General features: G+C 36.6%; 1 protein-coding gene across 5 annotated transcripts in view; it reads left to right on the top strand.

The window, feature by feature from the left end:
* Positions 1-16392, top strand: part of ERCC6 (ERCC excision repair 6, chromatin remodeling factor) — a 48844-nt gene that overhangs the window by 13817 nt on the left and 18635 nt on the right. For all 5 annotated transcript variants that reach the window (XM_049810448.1, XM_049810447.1, XM_049810446.1 and 2 more), the window contains 3 exons: positions 3457-3582; positions 7353-7511; positions 12172-12307. In XM_049810448.1, the coding sequence (XP_049666405.1) occupies positions 3457-3582; positions 7353-7511; positions 12172-12307 (421 nt within the window). The remainder of the gene's footprint in view (positions 1-3456; positions 3583-7352; positions 7512-12171; positions 12308-16392) is intronic.

Here is a 16392-nt window from a genome sequence, read left to right as displayed (position 1 = left end):
CAAATGCAAACTATATTAAACACTCAGTTTGGTTCCTGACTGTATTTTTTTGAAAAAATCAAATTGTGCTCATTACTGTTTTGGCTGCAGAATTTCTTTCTAGGGTATTGCAATAAGTGGGAAATGGGCTTAGTATCTGAATACATTATTTAGATGAAAGTTTTAATTGTATGATATATAGCTTTTATACTGCACTTTCAGGATAATACCGTATGTCAGTAAGCATGGACAACATAAAATAGATTTCTCAAAGGTCATGCTTTTATTTTCAAGAGACCTTGGTAATACAGTAAAACCTGTATTTGCTGATTGTTTAGGCATACTAATGATGTCTAACTGAGGTGCATAAGGAATATATTGACCAAATGGTCAGTCAGGAGTTACCATGTAGTTAAGTCAACTTTGAACTACTGCTGTTTCTTATTCTACAGTTTGACTTCTGGGGAAAGGTACAAGACCAGAATGACCAAGTGACTGATCTGGTCTAACGAATAGCGTTTGACCTCCCATTGCTTCAGCCATTTAGATATTTACACTTTTTTAAAGAAAATGATGATGTTTTAGTGTAGAATATCTTAATACAATGTCTTCCACTAAGTTCACAGGCTTTCAAAAACTGAATAGCTTCTTCAAACTTTGAAAGTTGTTAGTGGTAACAACAAATTGCTGCTTTTTCTTTAAACTGGTAATCGAGGGCAAAAAAACCTCCAGACCTTTGGAAGAGATGTAGTGCCAGAGCCTTCAATAGTACAGCTTTCCTAATTACACACTTCTGTAAAGTGTATACAGTGTATATAAAATACACTTTTCTTTAGAAAAATTAAGTATGGGATTTATTAGCTCGAATTCTAGACATACGCATTTTCTAGATATCTAATAATTTTAAGAGAAATCCCAACATTGGTCACACTTCTTGCAGAAAATATAGTAGTTACATTAAGGTAAAGTGCCTAAATTCCTGGACAGCTACGAACTAATCTCAGAAATGTTTATTCTTGATTGTTTCTGGATCACTTTTTCTAATGTACACTAGAGGGCAATCTGTTTCTTCCCAGGGGAGACTGAAGCTCCAGTGTTGGCTAGTGGCGATTCCTATTGGAATATAGAATTAGAAGCAAACTCTTGTACAAATTATTGCCCTGCTTGAGTTTAATATGGACTTTTTACCTAGCTGTCACTTTGGAAGCTTTGTAATCTACAATTGTTTTGATTTTACTGTGGTAAGTAGGAGTTTTCTTTCTTGGTTTGAGTCTTGTCATAACCCAGTCAGTTAAAATAATCAAGTTCTGACATGTCTCAGTTCCAATAATGACACAGTCTGAAGCAATGACTGTCAGCATTTGTCAATTTGAATCATTGATCTTTCTGGAACTCAGAATAATTGACCATCTGTGCCTCATAGCCCAACATTGTAGTACTGAACAAAAATAAATGCATTTTTATGCTGTGCCTCTAGAATGTATCATATCTGTCTGCTAGACTCCAGAGCATGAATGTTATTGTCTTAAATCAAACATTTAACAGGCTGTTAGTCTGGGATAGAGATTTCCATTCCTGTGTTAGGATAGATATATAAAAAGTATCTGTGGGGGAGACTTTGACACTATATACTTTTAGTAAGTTCTTTTTTTACTACTTAACTGGATATATGATTTCATATAATGAAATAAGAACAATCCAATAATAACATTAGCAGCTCATCAGTTTTTAATCAGAAAACTGAAGACTATTTTTGTCCATCTTGGAGTTTTCCCCTGCATATGCTGCTTTTTCTCTCCATCACAGTTTTTGCTTCTGAAGAGTTCCTGACTTGAGATCAAAATATATTCCAGTGAAGCTGGCTTTCTAAACCTGTCCGGCATTGTATTGTCGTAGTCAGTTTTTCAGTGCAGTTGGTTTTGGCAGTTATTGCAAGGTGTATATTTGGAGGTGGTGGTGTTTATTTTCACTTCATAAAACAATACCATGGTTCCAAGTTTGTGACTGGTTCCAGAAAGGCGGACTGTACATATTTTCTCAAAAGATACTGGTGAAAATCTGATCTAGAAACCTGTCGTAATTAGCTGCTTTCATGAGAAAGGGCGTATGATTGTGTTGGTTGTACATGAAGTGTTGAACTTCTTCCCTGTTCTCTTGTTCCTAACTCAAGTTTGTTTTAAACAAATTTGCCAGAGATGCAGAAGCCTTTAAGAGGAAGTTCCAACAAGTTTCACTGAAGTAAGTGGTCAGGAAGACAAGAGAAACTCCATTAATGCTGCCTACTGGAGAAAACACAGCTTGAGTTTAAGTCTTGTTATGAGTTTGCAGATCCTGTGGAAGATGATTTTGAATGACCTAACAGCAAGAAGAGTCTCTGCTACTATTTTCACCTTATTTCATACCACAGAAAGCAGAGTAGTGTCCTTAGGAAGACAGGCATCATTGGTTTAATTGCCCCCAGAATTGCTTATGTAGTCAAAAAATACAAGGGGAACGCTAGACCTTCATTGCCTGGTTGGTTGTTTGGTTGGTTTTTCATTCACTAATGTGTTCAAGATAGAAAACGTGAATCAAATTTTATTTTAAACAGTTTTAGCTGACAGGATTTTTCTCTGGTGGAGAAGACACTTCTCGTACCGGGCTGGAAGAAGTTACGGTACTGTACATGACACTGTGCCAGTCGTGTCTGCTCTTGACATGGCTGAGCTAGATAGCAGCATGGCTGAAGTCTTAAAGACTTGGAGCAACGCTTGAGATGTTTTATAGTGTCTTCTGGTTTGTTTGCCAGCTTGGAAGTCCAAAATGTCAGGGATGGTAGCTGTCTTATGGGTACTTGTTTGAGGAAAATTTTTAACAGTGACTTCTATCTCACTCCTTTTGGCTAGTTAGGTCAGGATATAAATCAAGCTAGTGAAACTGTTTAAGTTATGTTTCCATAACTGATGCTGTTGTCAACTTTGGGCCAGAAATTAACTCAAAATGTTATGATTATGCATCTTTTTCCTGATATGGATAAAATTGGGCTAGTAGCTTTGAAAACATAAGGCACTTGGCCCATGAGCTTAAAACACAGTGGACTTCACATAGCAAGGCTGGAAATAAGATACAGTTTGCATGTCGACCTCTAGATGCAGTTTATCTTGAATGCTTGAAAGCAATGCAGAGCTTTACAGAAAAATCAGGGTAAATAACTTTAAAAAAATAAAAAAAAAAAAAAGAGAGAGGAAAATGTGAATTTCCTCACATTTTTAAATAGTTCAGAAATCCTTTTTTCCCAGAATATGGAGGGGGTTGGGGCTTTTATTTTGGATTTTTTAGAACTCTGTTAATCCATTATCCTGTCTTTTTTTTTGCTGCTCCAGAGGCAACCTAAGATAACAAGAAGTTGGGTTTTTACCTGATTGAAAATTCAGTGTAGTTTTCATGTAGTATCTTTTCTATGTAATAATTGAATGTTGACTCCTTGTGTCACTCTAGGAGGTGGCAAAAAGAACGTTTGAAGGACAAAGAATGTCACACAGCTGAGGAACTATCTGAAGAAAGTGACGCTGAATTTGAAGAGGGTTTCAAAATACCAGGATTTCTCTTCAAAAAGCTTTTTAAGTACGTATATTGTATTTTATTTAATATTATGTGCTGTGTGCTGTTCATAATATTAGTAGTGATAGTCACGGTGATTTCTGGATGCCCTTTGCTGTAACTTTTACTTAAGTTGTTTCTGTAGGATTATTTCTTTAAAGAAGGCTCCAGGATCAAACCTCAAAGAAACCAATTTATTACAAGCACAAAATGTAGTTACATGAAAATACAGATGATAACTGCCTGATGTGAATGTTGTGAATGCCTGTTAGCTAAATGAATAATTGAGAAGCTCTCCTTGTCTATTTTTATAAATGCTTTCTTTTATTGATAAGTGCTTGCTTTTAATTCAGGTGTGGAGTGGTAGAATGAGTTTACTTTCAAGAATAAGCTGTTGGCAAGTTGTGATAAATGAAAACAAGAAATGTAGGTGTTCCTGTGATTGGGTGGAGTGAGTGAAATTTTCTGCCAGTAAAAAAACGATAGACAACTTTAAATAGCTACTCAAAGTCTACTCAAAGTAACTACTTATAATTCATATTATAAAAGTCTTGAACATTTTGCCCAGTAAAATGTGGAAAGTACATTCTTAGTTCCTTTAGTAGATGGAAAACACTCTACAACTCATTCTTTAGTTATTTAATGCTGGATTACAGATTTGGACATGACTGCTTTCTGTTTCAGTTTTTTGAGACTTTGGTGGCACTTTCAAGTTCTTCTCAAAAAACTATTTACAAAAGGCAGCCCAAACAAGCTAGCAGCTGACAAGTTAACTTCATCCATAACCTCTCCCTTGCATAACAGGCTTGAATTCATTTTTGTTGGCAACATTTGGCAGAGCAGGAAAAACATCATCTCTTTCAAAAGTTAACTCTCTCAAATCTTGTAATTAGTGTAGTAGAAAGCCCTGCTTTATAATGGGTGTGCATGGTATCCCTTCCAACAGGACCCCTTAGTCTTAACCTCAAAGAAATTATTACTGTTGTCCTGCAGTTCCTCAGAAGGAAAGCACTAGATCTGAAATGGAATTGAATTAATGACTTGGTTACCAGGACCATATACAGCCAATATGTGATCTCTAGTTGTTTATCCAAAGGTACTACAGAAGTAATCGTCCTGAGAACAATGTGTTGTCTGAGCAACCCAAAGGGAATTGAAATAAAGCAGACTGCTAAAAATTAATCTTAGAGATACCAGCCTCGCTAATGAAGGGTATCCCTGCAAGCATGAGTCAGTTGGCAAAACTTTTTAAGTGGTTAGAAAGATCAATTGAATGATTCATCTGACTTGTAACATAAATGCTGAAATCTCCAATGTAGGAAGGCCCATAGTCCGTAGGCATTAAACTTCGAGTTCTGAGCAAGTTTAGTACAAAACATGGAAGTATATTGACCCAAGGAGGTGTAGAGCAGTGTACTGTAAGCGATCTTCCTGCATAGTTGAGTTGAATTCCAAAGAAGTTAGCTCACACGAGAAATAGTAGATCCGTAAGTTTGTTCTTTGGTAAGACTGTTAAAGTGGACAGTCTGTTTCTTTTCTACATACTTATCTGCTTTAAGGAACATTCAGCAAGGATACCATTGGTGCTGCTGTGGAACAAAACCAAATATAGTGAGCAAGAATGACTTACAAACATTGCCTTATACTGTCTGCACTTAGTGTGAGAGAATGCTGTCTGTGTAAACAAGAAACCAGATTTCTTCATTATTGCTTTCAGTGTGTGATTTCCCTAATATGTCTGAAATGCGATTTTGTCTCAGCAACAATGCAGCTAAACTCTGCTAGCTACTGGGGTGAATTTTGAGGCATGCATCACAGCATGATAGCTCATGTGAAATACAGTCCAAACATAATTATTTTGGCAGACCAGGCAACACTTTTATTTTGCTTCTACAGTATTTTTGGAGTAAAAACCAAAACATAAAAATTGCTGCAATGAAAGCATAAGATTAAAGAGAATTGATTATCTCTCCATACAACCATAAAAAAATTATGGGGGGAGTGGGGTGGTGTTACTTTAACTTTTGCATAGTTGCAATTATTGCATGTTTATATGATTATACAAAGAAAGCACCTGCATCTTTTCCATTTTTAGATAACCTTGGAGCAGAGTTTTTCACAAACTTAATTCTCTACTGTGAAACTTTCTCAGGAGAAGGGAGTGAGAAAGATGCTTGCAAATGCAGCTAGCTTTTAAGCACTGGATGTAATCCTAAGAAATAATACAAAATAATGTCAGGAAGTTCTTGAGTGATTGTCTTCTGAAGAGACATGCTCAACATTAGTCTGGGGGAGCAGCTTCTGACTGGAATTAAGGTTCTCCAATTCTTTAATATTTCTGTTAGAAAATGTTTTGTCTTCATAAAATGTAGTAATGGTAGCATCTTAACTCAATTATAGCTAATCCTGCAAGCTGTTTCATAGTTGGTTTTAGATTGCTGCATTTTTAAGGTGAATTAATTTCTAATAAAAGGGGATTTTCTATGGGCTTCTTGGTATAATGCATTTGAGACACCAGCAGATAGTATGATGTCTGAACCATTAGATGTGTTCTTTGATCGTCTAACTACTCAAGTCGTTTGTTTGTCTGTGTTTAGCAGTCTCTAAATCCATACAGAACTCATCATAAATTGATTTTTAATAGTACTTTGTAGACACTAGTGTTGTTAGCTGTCAGTAGTCCTAAATATTATTTGTTCAAGGAATGAAACAGGATTTTGAAATGCACACAAGACAGTGCCCTGAAATGAACAATCCGTATTTTACAAAAAAAAAAAAAAAAAAAATTAAAAAAAAATGCTTTGCTCTTTGCTGTGCTCTGCACTCCAGGAATGCATGCCATCAGGAAAATGATATCAGTAACCTTGTTCTTACTCCAAGTTACAAGACACAGAAGTGCTGAAACATGTATTTTATTTTGATTAAAATGCAATTTAAATATACTGTTTCTTCATTTCTTTGTTCTGTTTTCAATTTAACCCACACATGTGGTGTTTTATTCCTACTGGTCTCACTATTTTATATCATTATAAAAAAGCATGTCCTAAAGTGATTCTCAGTCCAGCACCTTACCTCCACCTTTTTAGCTTGCTATCGTAAGCCTTGCTTTCTATTCTACTTCTTTTAATTAGAATGTATTTTATATTGTTGCTTATACAATTTCCAGTGAATGACTGGGAGTAGAAACTGCCCTGATACTCTCATGTAATAATGCTCCGCTGCATCCCATTCGCTGGAATAGTTTCTGTTGTTTTGCCTTCCAAAACATTTTGCCTTGTTGACTTTTTTCTTCATTGAAAGAGACTAAATGTTATTAAATGGATTTATGTAAAAAGAAAGCATGCTTTGGCAGATGTGATCAATTTTCACAGTGGAGTATAAAGTGTGTACCTCTTGCAAGTCAAACTTTTCCTTCAGTTCAGGGCATATGTTCCAAATAATATTATTTACTAGACCCTTACATGTCGTCTTTTCTGAAAAGATAATGCTTTGTTAGAGTAGCTTTCCAAGTTGCTTTTAACACTTAAAATATACATTAAATAAAATACCCTCTAATTACCAGGACTGTCAGTTTAATTAGAAATGGTTTAGTGTTGCATAAAGAATGAAAGTCACATGTAATGTCTGAGTCCATCAAAAATGTATGACTTGGTAAATACAGCACTCATGTAAAACACAGATCCAGCATGTTACTGTAACTAGTGTAAGAACCTTGCCAAATGATTAATTCATGAGTACTTTCTGTTATGATCTGTATTATCAAACATTTGCCATCTTCTTTTTCCTTGTTTTAGGTACCAGCAAACAGGTGTTAGGTGGCTCTGGGAATTGCACTGCCAGCAGGCAGGAGGAATTCTGGGAGATGAAATGGGATTGGGCAAGACCATCCAGATAATTGCCTTCTTGGCAGGTCTGAGCTACAGCAAGATCAGGACTCGTGGTTCAAATTACAGGCAAGTGCTCCTCTGCAGACTGTCAGTCTGTGGAGCTCAATTAATATTTCATCAGATGTATTGCTGGTGGAGGAGGGTCCTGTGAATTATTAATGACATTTCAATTACAATATTCCTTTAATTCTTTTAGTGGGGGACATCAAAGGAAAAATTTTACGAGACAATGGAGCTGTAGGGCAGGAAAAATTAAACATGTAACACTTTTAATGAATTCCAGGCATTGATGCTTCATTTTGCAGATGAGCCGCACTAGATATTTTGGGTCAATACAGTGTCTAAGGTTAGCTTCCACAAATGGATTGTTTACAAACTCAATTACATTAATATCAATAGTTTACACAATATGGAATTTTGAATTAGATGTAATACCTTTAGTTCCATTTATTAAATTTTACATTAAAATATTTGTTCTGGCAAGCCACCAGGTAAATGCTTTACAGGAAGTAGCAAGCTGATTTGCAATGAAAATTAGAGTTTCTGATCGGCAGGGAATTATCCATGCCAAAAGAAGAGTAGTAATAGTAAAACCAATAACTTACAATGAGGAATTTCCATCTGCTTTTTTGTTGTTGTTGTTGCTTTTCAAACTATGTTAGAGTGACTGACCTTTATTACAAGACCTTTTATGGTTTATTGTTACTGAACAATGCTTTAAAATTCCTTCTTCATAGGTGAAATTACCAGAAAAGATACCTCTTAGTGTTCTTGGATTTACAAATGCACGTGTGAATAATACTTGATTTTTCTAGTTCTGTTGGCCTGTTTACCTGATGTAAATTACTACATGCAATTAAGCAAATACCATACTACTATACTAAACAAAAATAATTAACTTTATATAGAGGCATATTTAAATTATGTTCAGCATGTACATGAATTGTAAAATAATGCTTTAAAGAGAAAATATTACTGTCTTTTCTTCAGTTGCTTCCTACTGTAGCCTTTGTATAGAAAAGCTCCAGGTCGATTTACTTTATCGCTGCCTGATTTAAGGATACTACTGTACAGATTATTTTGTGTAGGTATATTCCCTGCCCCAGCTGGAGGACCACTAAGTTGATGGAAATCCTTCAGGAACATCTCTTGACATTGTTACACGGTTACAGCCTAAGATACTGCAGTGAAACTACAATAAAACTTTGAAAAGGCCGAAATATAATTGCACACCTAAGTAGCAATGTTCTTTCTGCATGTAAGATAATGTGTTCAGTTTCATTTTGTGGCTAGTGCATGTCACTGAGTCTAGGATAGTAATTCCATGGGAGGAAACAAGGTTTAATTTTTTGGTGAAACTTAGTCTGATTTTGCTTGTGTGCTGTAAGACTGAGGGTCTAAACAGCTTGATGTTCTCATAGTCAAGTATTTTCCCCATCTGCAGTCTGAACTAGGAAGGCAGTAACACCATCTAACTAGCTTCTGTCTGAAAGCCACATAGTCTAGTAAGCAGAAGACCTTCTGGTCAGTGCAGCTGAGAAGCAGGCATTAAGAGTGGACATAGTTGTGTTGTCAGCATGTTTAAATGTCTTCCAGCCTAGCTCATATGTAATTACCTTGATGTGTAGGTGGAGCTAGCGTACTACTGTATGAATCTGGTACTGCGGGCTTTCCCAGCCTCAACTGGCATTCTCTAAAATGGAGATAATACTGTCGTTCCTGTGCAGAGTTGCAAAGGTTGTTGTATTTGGAGGCACTTGAGTATTAACACAAAAAGGTCACTTTTGTTGATATTCAAAATACTCAGCTTTATTTTCTATCGGTGAAATTTTCTGGAAAAGTGTTCTTTAAAATAAGGGGAGTAGAAATTTCCTTTTGTAAACCACTTCTGATTCCAGTGCTTTTCTGATTTTGAAGGAGCCTGAAGACTAGCTGAAGCAAGGAACTACTTGTTACATGGAGTATAATGATTACAAAAATTAAAATGTCTCGCTTTTAAAAGTTACTGAGCCATACAGCTGCAGAAAGCCAAATGTCATGTGAGGTATCAGTAGAAGTGTTGCAGCTATGGTGGTATAAGGATATATGGGAAACAAGATCTATAGAGGGGGAAAGGTCTTTCATTAGACAAGCTGAGATAGTTGGAATAAGCAAATAAGCTCTCAGACCAGTGGTCCCTTCACAAGAAAAAAGAAAAGCAGCAGCAAACTTCAAGTAACCCATCTCTAACCTGTATCTAGGTTGAAATCTGTTGCTGAAACATGTTTAAGAGCTTGGGGGTCCACAAGTTTGCTTCTTTCCAAATACATTATTTTTTTTAGCAAAGATGTTACTTTTCACTACAGACTTTCCTTCATTTATTTGAGAGATCAGATGAGAAACACTGCCTTAAAGTTTATACACTGATTATTTCCTCATCTGTGCACTTCAAGATACTGAGATATAATCATACACATTAAACATTAAGGCTCAATCTCTGCTATGAGGGGCAGAGAGATTAATTTCCGTGGCACTTACATAAAAATCCATTGCCCCAGAAAATTTGTATTGCTCTTGCTGCCCTGTCCTTTTATTTTCACTAGGATTTAGTTGTCATTTCAGTTTCATTTTGAAGCCATGATTTGCCAGTGCTTGGCAATAGAGTTGGTTATAATGCAACATGTTTTCCTGTGCTGATTTTCTGAGTACTTAAAGATTATAAATACAGTATAACTACAGCTTCCTTTTTTCTTGGTAGTAAGTTGCAGGAATAGATCTTATTTGCAATTTCAATCACATGCAATTAAATAAGAACTCATAAAGGATACTTGCTGTGAATTTGAGTTTTATAAACCAGAAGCAACAAAAGGAGAAAGAGATTTGGATATATTGATCGTATATGATATTGACCATAAGCTATTAGTACAATGCAACTGTGAAAAAGGGACAGAATACATTATGACAATATATTTGGGTAGGAACAGGGCAGTATTAGTATTTTGGTGCAAGGCACCAGTAAGACTTTGGTTTGGAATGTTATTAGTGTCACCTTTGTTCAAGCAAAACAAATATAAATTGGATGGGCAGCAGAGCAAATCTGTTGCAGTGATCAGGAGAATGAAGGATGCCTCCTAAGTGTAGCAAGCAGCAGTGAGTGCTTTGTTTAGTTTTGTGAAACAGCGCAGACTGGAAGAAGTTAGATGACTCTTTTATATAAATAAATAAAAGCTCTCAAGAGAAGAATAAAATGTTGGCTGGTGGAAAGTGGTTAGAGCCAGACTAGACAGAAGAGGTTTCACACAACCGAGTGGAAGGGGAGAAGGTTTTCTGAAAATTGATCAAAGGAAGTGTGAACTCTTTGTGTAAGCTGAGGTGGGGGGGGGGGCGGGGGGAATGGATAAACCCAGCATGTGAGCTTGTTTGATACAGACCAGGGGAATAAATAGAGGTAACTTGTTACTGCCCATGAAGAATGAGAAACTAATCTGTTCTGGGAAAGTTGGCTTTTTTGCTATAGATATTTTTAAGAGCAGTGGCAGAGGTTATTTGGATTTGTAGCATAGTTTTAAGCTATTTTTTGCATCTCCAACTTCTAACTTCGCCTTGGATTGCTGGGATTTTTTAATTAGTTTATGTAAGGTTGGTATATACAATTTTTTCATAATGAAAGAGATTAGTAACACCCAGGTTGTTATTCTGCATATGTATAAGCTTTTAATAAAGAGTATTATTTCTTAATGTCAGCAGTTTCTGAAGGCATTAACAGGTTTTTTTAAAGCAGGGTATTGCTGGTGTCTGGGAAATCCTTATTTATTGCTATATGCGTATGATCTTGAATGTATACTGTGATCTTTTCAATTGTGTATTTATTACCACTTGAATAGTACATAGTCATCCAGACACAGATCACTGTGGTAACTGTAGCTATTGCCTTTGTTTGCAAAGTCATTTTGTTCTGTTTTTTAAAGAGCAAATATATTTGAAAAATAACTACTAGTAACCACTACTTAGTGTATTTCCTGTATGATTGTTGGTGTCTGTTTGTGATGGTAGTGTTTCTTGTTTGGCTGTTGTGCAAGAGATTTTTCTCTTCTTAACCTTATGAGTAGCTCTGAACTTAATACAGAAAGACTTTGTTTCAAATGTCCTCAGTAATTCTCAGAAACAATCATATGATTATGAATAAGAAACTTAGGAGACAGTTTAAGCCCAGCTCAGACCTCAACCTCCATGGATGATACATTCTGCTGCTTTAGAGTCCTTGTCTTATCCGTAAATTATGTTGATAATTGTACAGTATATTACCAACATGAAACAGAACACCTGTGTGTAAGTCCATTTGTGAGACTCTAGCTACACATTCTTTTTAATAGAAGTAATAAAATAGTTGTTTGTTAATGATTTCTTTTCTCCTATAGAAACAGCAGTCACCCAAACCTGATTTGTATTACCACAGAAGGAAGTTCCCTTATGCCTTATTGTTTGGAGCTTTTCTATTTCTGTGTTTATCTTGATAGATGCATCCATTAACTGTTCAGTGGATGGGTTCTTACAGCAGTACACCTTTCATCTTCCTTTAAAAAGCAGACTTCCAGAAAAACAATGCCAATTAATTTCCATAGCACTCATATTCCGCTTGAACTATAAAGTGTATCATTTTAATATGTGTGTATTTTAATGAGCCACTTAATATGGAGTATTTATTTCATGTTAAACATTTGGTTTTTTCTTGAATACTTTATTTTAGGTACCACGGATTGGGTCCAACAGTGATTGTTTGTCCAGCTACTGTGATGCATCAGTGGGTAAAAGAATTCCACACTTGGTGGCCGCCATTTAGAGTTGCCATTCTCCATGAAACTGGTTCTTATACCAACAAAAAGGTAATGGTTGACATCCATTTTGTAATTCCAGAAGCTTTTCTTTTTTTCTTTTGCGCTAGCCAAAAAAATCCCAAAAAATCCCTTGTTCCTGAATGTTTCTGTGCAGGCTTGTGCTTTTTCTCTGATTGTTTTAAAAGAACAAAAAGTTCAGTGTCTTGTATAGATTTGTTAGGAAACTGGACAAAAAGGAGATGACATGGAGTACATTTATATTATGATACAGACTAGTGTTGCCTGAACAAGACTTAGTAACAGGTTTCTTGCTTGAGCTTTGCTTGTAGTGTAGTCCATGCTAGAAGTTCATGACTAGACTGCTTGTACACCAGATATATGCTTCCAGTACTGGTGAATTCTTTCTTCGCACTTCTGTGCATCAGTATATCATTGATCTAATATTTAACACATCTTGCTTGCACAGGCAATTTCTCTTCAGTTGGTCAGTATGTCAGTTGATATCACCTAGTCTCATTTTCTTTAATGACAGTGTTACTTTGTTGGTTTTCTTTTTTTCAAGCACTTCCTTTTCTGTCTTTTAATTTTCTTGGCCAGTCTCTTAATATGTGTGTTCTTACTCCATTTCTTAAGTTGACAAGCCTGACTTGTCTGAAGTTTCAATCCTTGGTACCTTGCAGGAACAAAACAAGGAAAACTTAGTTTTTTCTTTTCCCTTGGCCTCATATTTCAGATGCTTAAATGGATTTTCAGGATTCGGCCAAGCATTTTTAAATTTCTCTTTAAATATTTATTGAATTTCTTGTAATAACATTAAAATGATATGGTGCTTAATTGCACTTGATTAAACGTATTCTGAGGTAATTGATGCAGTTACAGTACATGGCAAAAAAAGAATAGCATGCTCTGATGTGCTAATAGCTTCCTGTTGTTCAATTAACTTGGTGTGTTTTCAAGCCCTAAAAGTCTGTTGACCTCAATAACATGCTCACATGTCTTCCTAAATTAAATTGTGTTTGCTTATTTTGGGGTATTTGTTAATTAATGCACTTGACAAGACTGGCTTAAATTTTTCCATCTGCAGGAATAGTCAGATTTCCAGGACTTCACCTTCCTGTTGTCCTCCCACAAATGCCTACTCAACAACTTAATTTGGATACCATGTGATCACTTTAGATAGGTTCAGTTCTCTATTCTGCTCTAATGCCTCATCTTCTGAGAGCTGCAACAGTGTGCTTTAAACAAGTGTCACTGCTGATGTGGTCTTTACCTTCTACACATTTTTTTTCCTAGATGCCTCTTAATCAGAGAAGAGCAAGCTCAGGACTAAACTAAAGTTAAAAAAAAAAAAAAAAAAACCAACAAAACTTTCACGTTCTAATTGTCCTTATACCTGCAAGAAAAGTTTACTACTAATTTATTGGCATAAATAACACTTGTGCACTGAAAATATATCACATAAAATACAGACCAGGTGACTTTCTCCTGCCTAGAATTTGTTTTCAATATATGTTCTTGCTATGAGTACGTTAGTGCTGATCTGATCTTGTGACAATTCCAGCTTCTGATAACCTATGGCATTACAGGAGACTGCTTTTGCACATGTTAACCTTAATAATACTCATTCAGGGACCATTCTCCCCTTATGCTCTGGCACAAGGCATAAACTTAAATAAGAAAATTGTGGTTAGACTGCATAAGAACATATGTTTGTTCCTTGGTTGAGATTAATTTTACGTGGCCAAAAGCCAAATCTCTGGACACCTGTGGTCTCAATGTTGCACAGACCTGTTTGGAATTAAACTGACAATTCCAGGATTCACCTGTTGTTCTGTTAGTGTATCATGGTTTATCAGGAAGTAAATAAGAAGAGTTTTGTGCTGGACAGCTAACTTGCCAGGAGGCAGGACTGGGGAACAAAATGTTGTTACCTGCTTTGGAGTGAGAAAGGTCACTTCAGCCTGTGGGTGTCCTGGTTTCAGCTGGGATAGAGTTAACTGTCTTCCTAGTGGCTGGTACAGTGCTATGTTTTGAGTTCAGTATGCAAAGAATGTTGATAACGCTGATGTGTTCAGTTGTTGCTAAGTAGTGTTTAGACTAAAGTCAAGGATTTTTCAGCTTCTCATGCCCAGCCAGCGAGAAAGCTGGAGGGGCACAAGAAGTTGGCACAGGACACAGCCAGGGCACCTGACCCAAACTGGCCAACAGTGTATTCCATACCATGGGACGTCCCATCTAGTATAGGAACTGGGAAGTGGCGGGGGGGGGGGGGGGATCGCTTCTGGGAGACTAGCTGGGTGTCGGTCAGTGGGTGGTGAGCAATGCCCTGCGCATCATTTGTACGTTCCAATCCTTTTATTATTACTGTTGCCATTTTATTAGTGTTATCATTATCATTATTAGTTTCTTCTCTTCTGTTCTATTAAACTGTTCTTATCTCAACCCACGAGTTTTACTTCTTTTCCTGATTTTCTCCCCCATCTGACTGGGTGAGGGGGGAGTGAGTGAGCGGCTGCGTGGTGCTTAGTTGCTGGCTGGGGTTAAACCACGACACTGGGCTAACGGAGGTTAGAATGGTCTGGACTGGTAGAAGAACATAATTGTCCCTGAAATTAACTGGACATCAGACAGTGAAGATCTTAATGGATTTTGAGGAATGCATTATCCCACAGTAGTTGGCCAGCAGGTTGTTCATGGTAAAACACAGTATTGCAGCTTGCTCTATACAGGCCTGTGAAAGAGGGACAAAGGATTTCTGAGGAAAGATTAATCTTAAAACTGATGCATGAGAATTTTGGAGGAAGAGTTAAGCAATGACAGGTGTCCCATAAGGCAAGATGGTATTTCATAGCAGAAAGAGACAACAGCTAAAGTTTCATTTGATAAAACTTAAGTTGCTCTTTTAGGTAAGATGGATCTATGTAATTATTGTCATAACATTGTCGGGAATCCTGAAATATTAGCAAATACTAAATCTTTCAGCACTGGTGAAATGATTTGCTTTTATGAATAGGTATTTTCTGTTGCACCTTCTAAGGTACCCAAGCATCAGTGCAAGATCCTGTCTCCCAGTTCTTTAGACTTGCCCACAGAACTATTTGCTTTATAGTGAGGGGTGGGGAAGACATCTGTTCCAATTGTTTTATCATAAATTGATACTAGGCAATAACTTGCACATAGTTTTGGTTAGTGACACTTCTTTAGTATTACAAAAGGACTTCTGAGCGCTGTGGTAAGTAAAAGGCTCACTGATCATTACCTTGGCATATCCTCTCTTCCCAGTCCACTTCGGTTTTCTTTGCCAGCAACTTTAGGGTTTTCCACAATGATATTATGAAATAACAGCCGGAACTGTGAGCACCAGATTGGCTGCAAATCTGGTCAGCCTGTTTCAGATGAGTCATTGAGACATCCTGCTTAGATATCTTTGCTGCTGTAGTATTTGTGTAGGGTTTTTTTACCATGTGAAACTTCTGAAGAGAGACTACTTCATTCATTTGCTAAAATAACAATGGTAGACAATTTTGGCAGTAAGGGGGAGAAATGAAAAGTTCCAGTTTCACCCCTTGAGATATGAGTAACATTTTAAAGGCCTTCAGCTATCCACAAGGGAAAGCAGGGTGGTATTTTAGATGTTGGAAGGAAGACACAATAGCAAGTTGGATAGGTTTCCAAGAATTTAGAGCTAGTTTAAGGCATTTGGGTGAAATGTAAAAATTTCTTTTTTATTATTAATTGTGCTCACAGAAGATCATGTGGTTCTTCTATGATGATAAACATGCTTAAGTTGGAAGCAGTAGGAAGAACCAGATTTAAGTAGTAGTCTTCCGTGTGAAGTCAGCTTTCAGTTTGAATAAGGCACAGCATTTGTGGCTAAATATGTCCAGTGGTGCTGTCTTATGCTATTAACCTCCTACTATGGTTTATACTCAATTCTGATGTAGCTTAAAGTGACTTGTAAATATCAAGTGCTCTGAGACTTCTAAGGATGAGAGAAAATAAAGAAGTAAATCTAAGGTAGCGTATCATAAACACTGTTTTATTTGTGGTATAGAACAGAAGATAAGGGGAAGAAAGCTCTGTAAGTGTAGGGAAAAAAAGCCTTTTGTACAATAAGCTTGTCCTGTTGTTTC

This window comes from Accipiter gentilis, chromosome 9 (genome assembly GCF_929443795.1).
Source record: "Accipiter gentilis chromosome 9, bAccGen1.1, whole genome shotgun sequence".
Classification (NCBI taxonomy): Eukaryota; Metazoa; Chordata; class Aves; order Accipitriformes; family Accipitridae; genus Astur; species Astur gentilis.
Note: the sequence above shows the minus strand (reverse complement) of the source record. Positions and strands in the feature narration are given on the sequence as shown.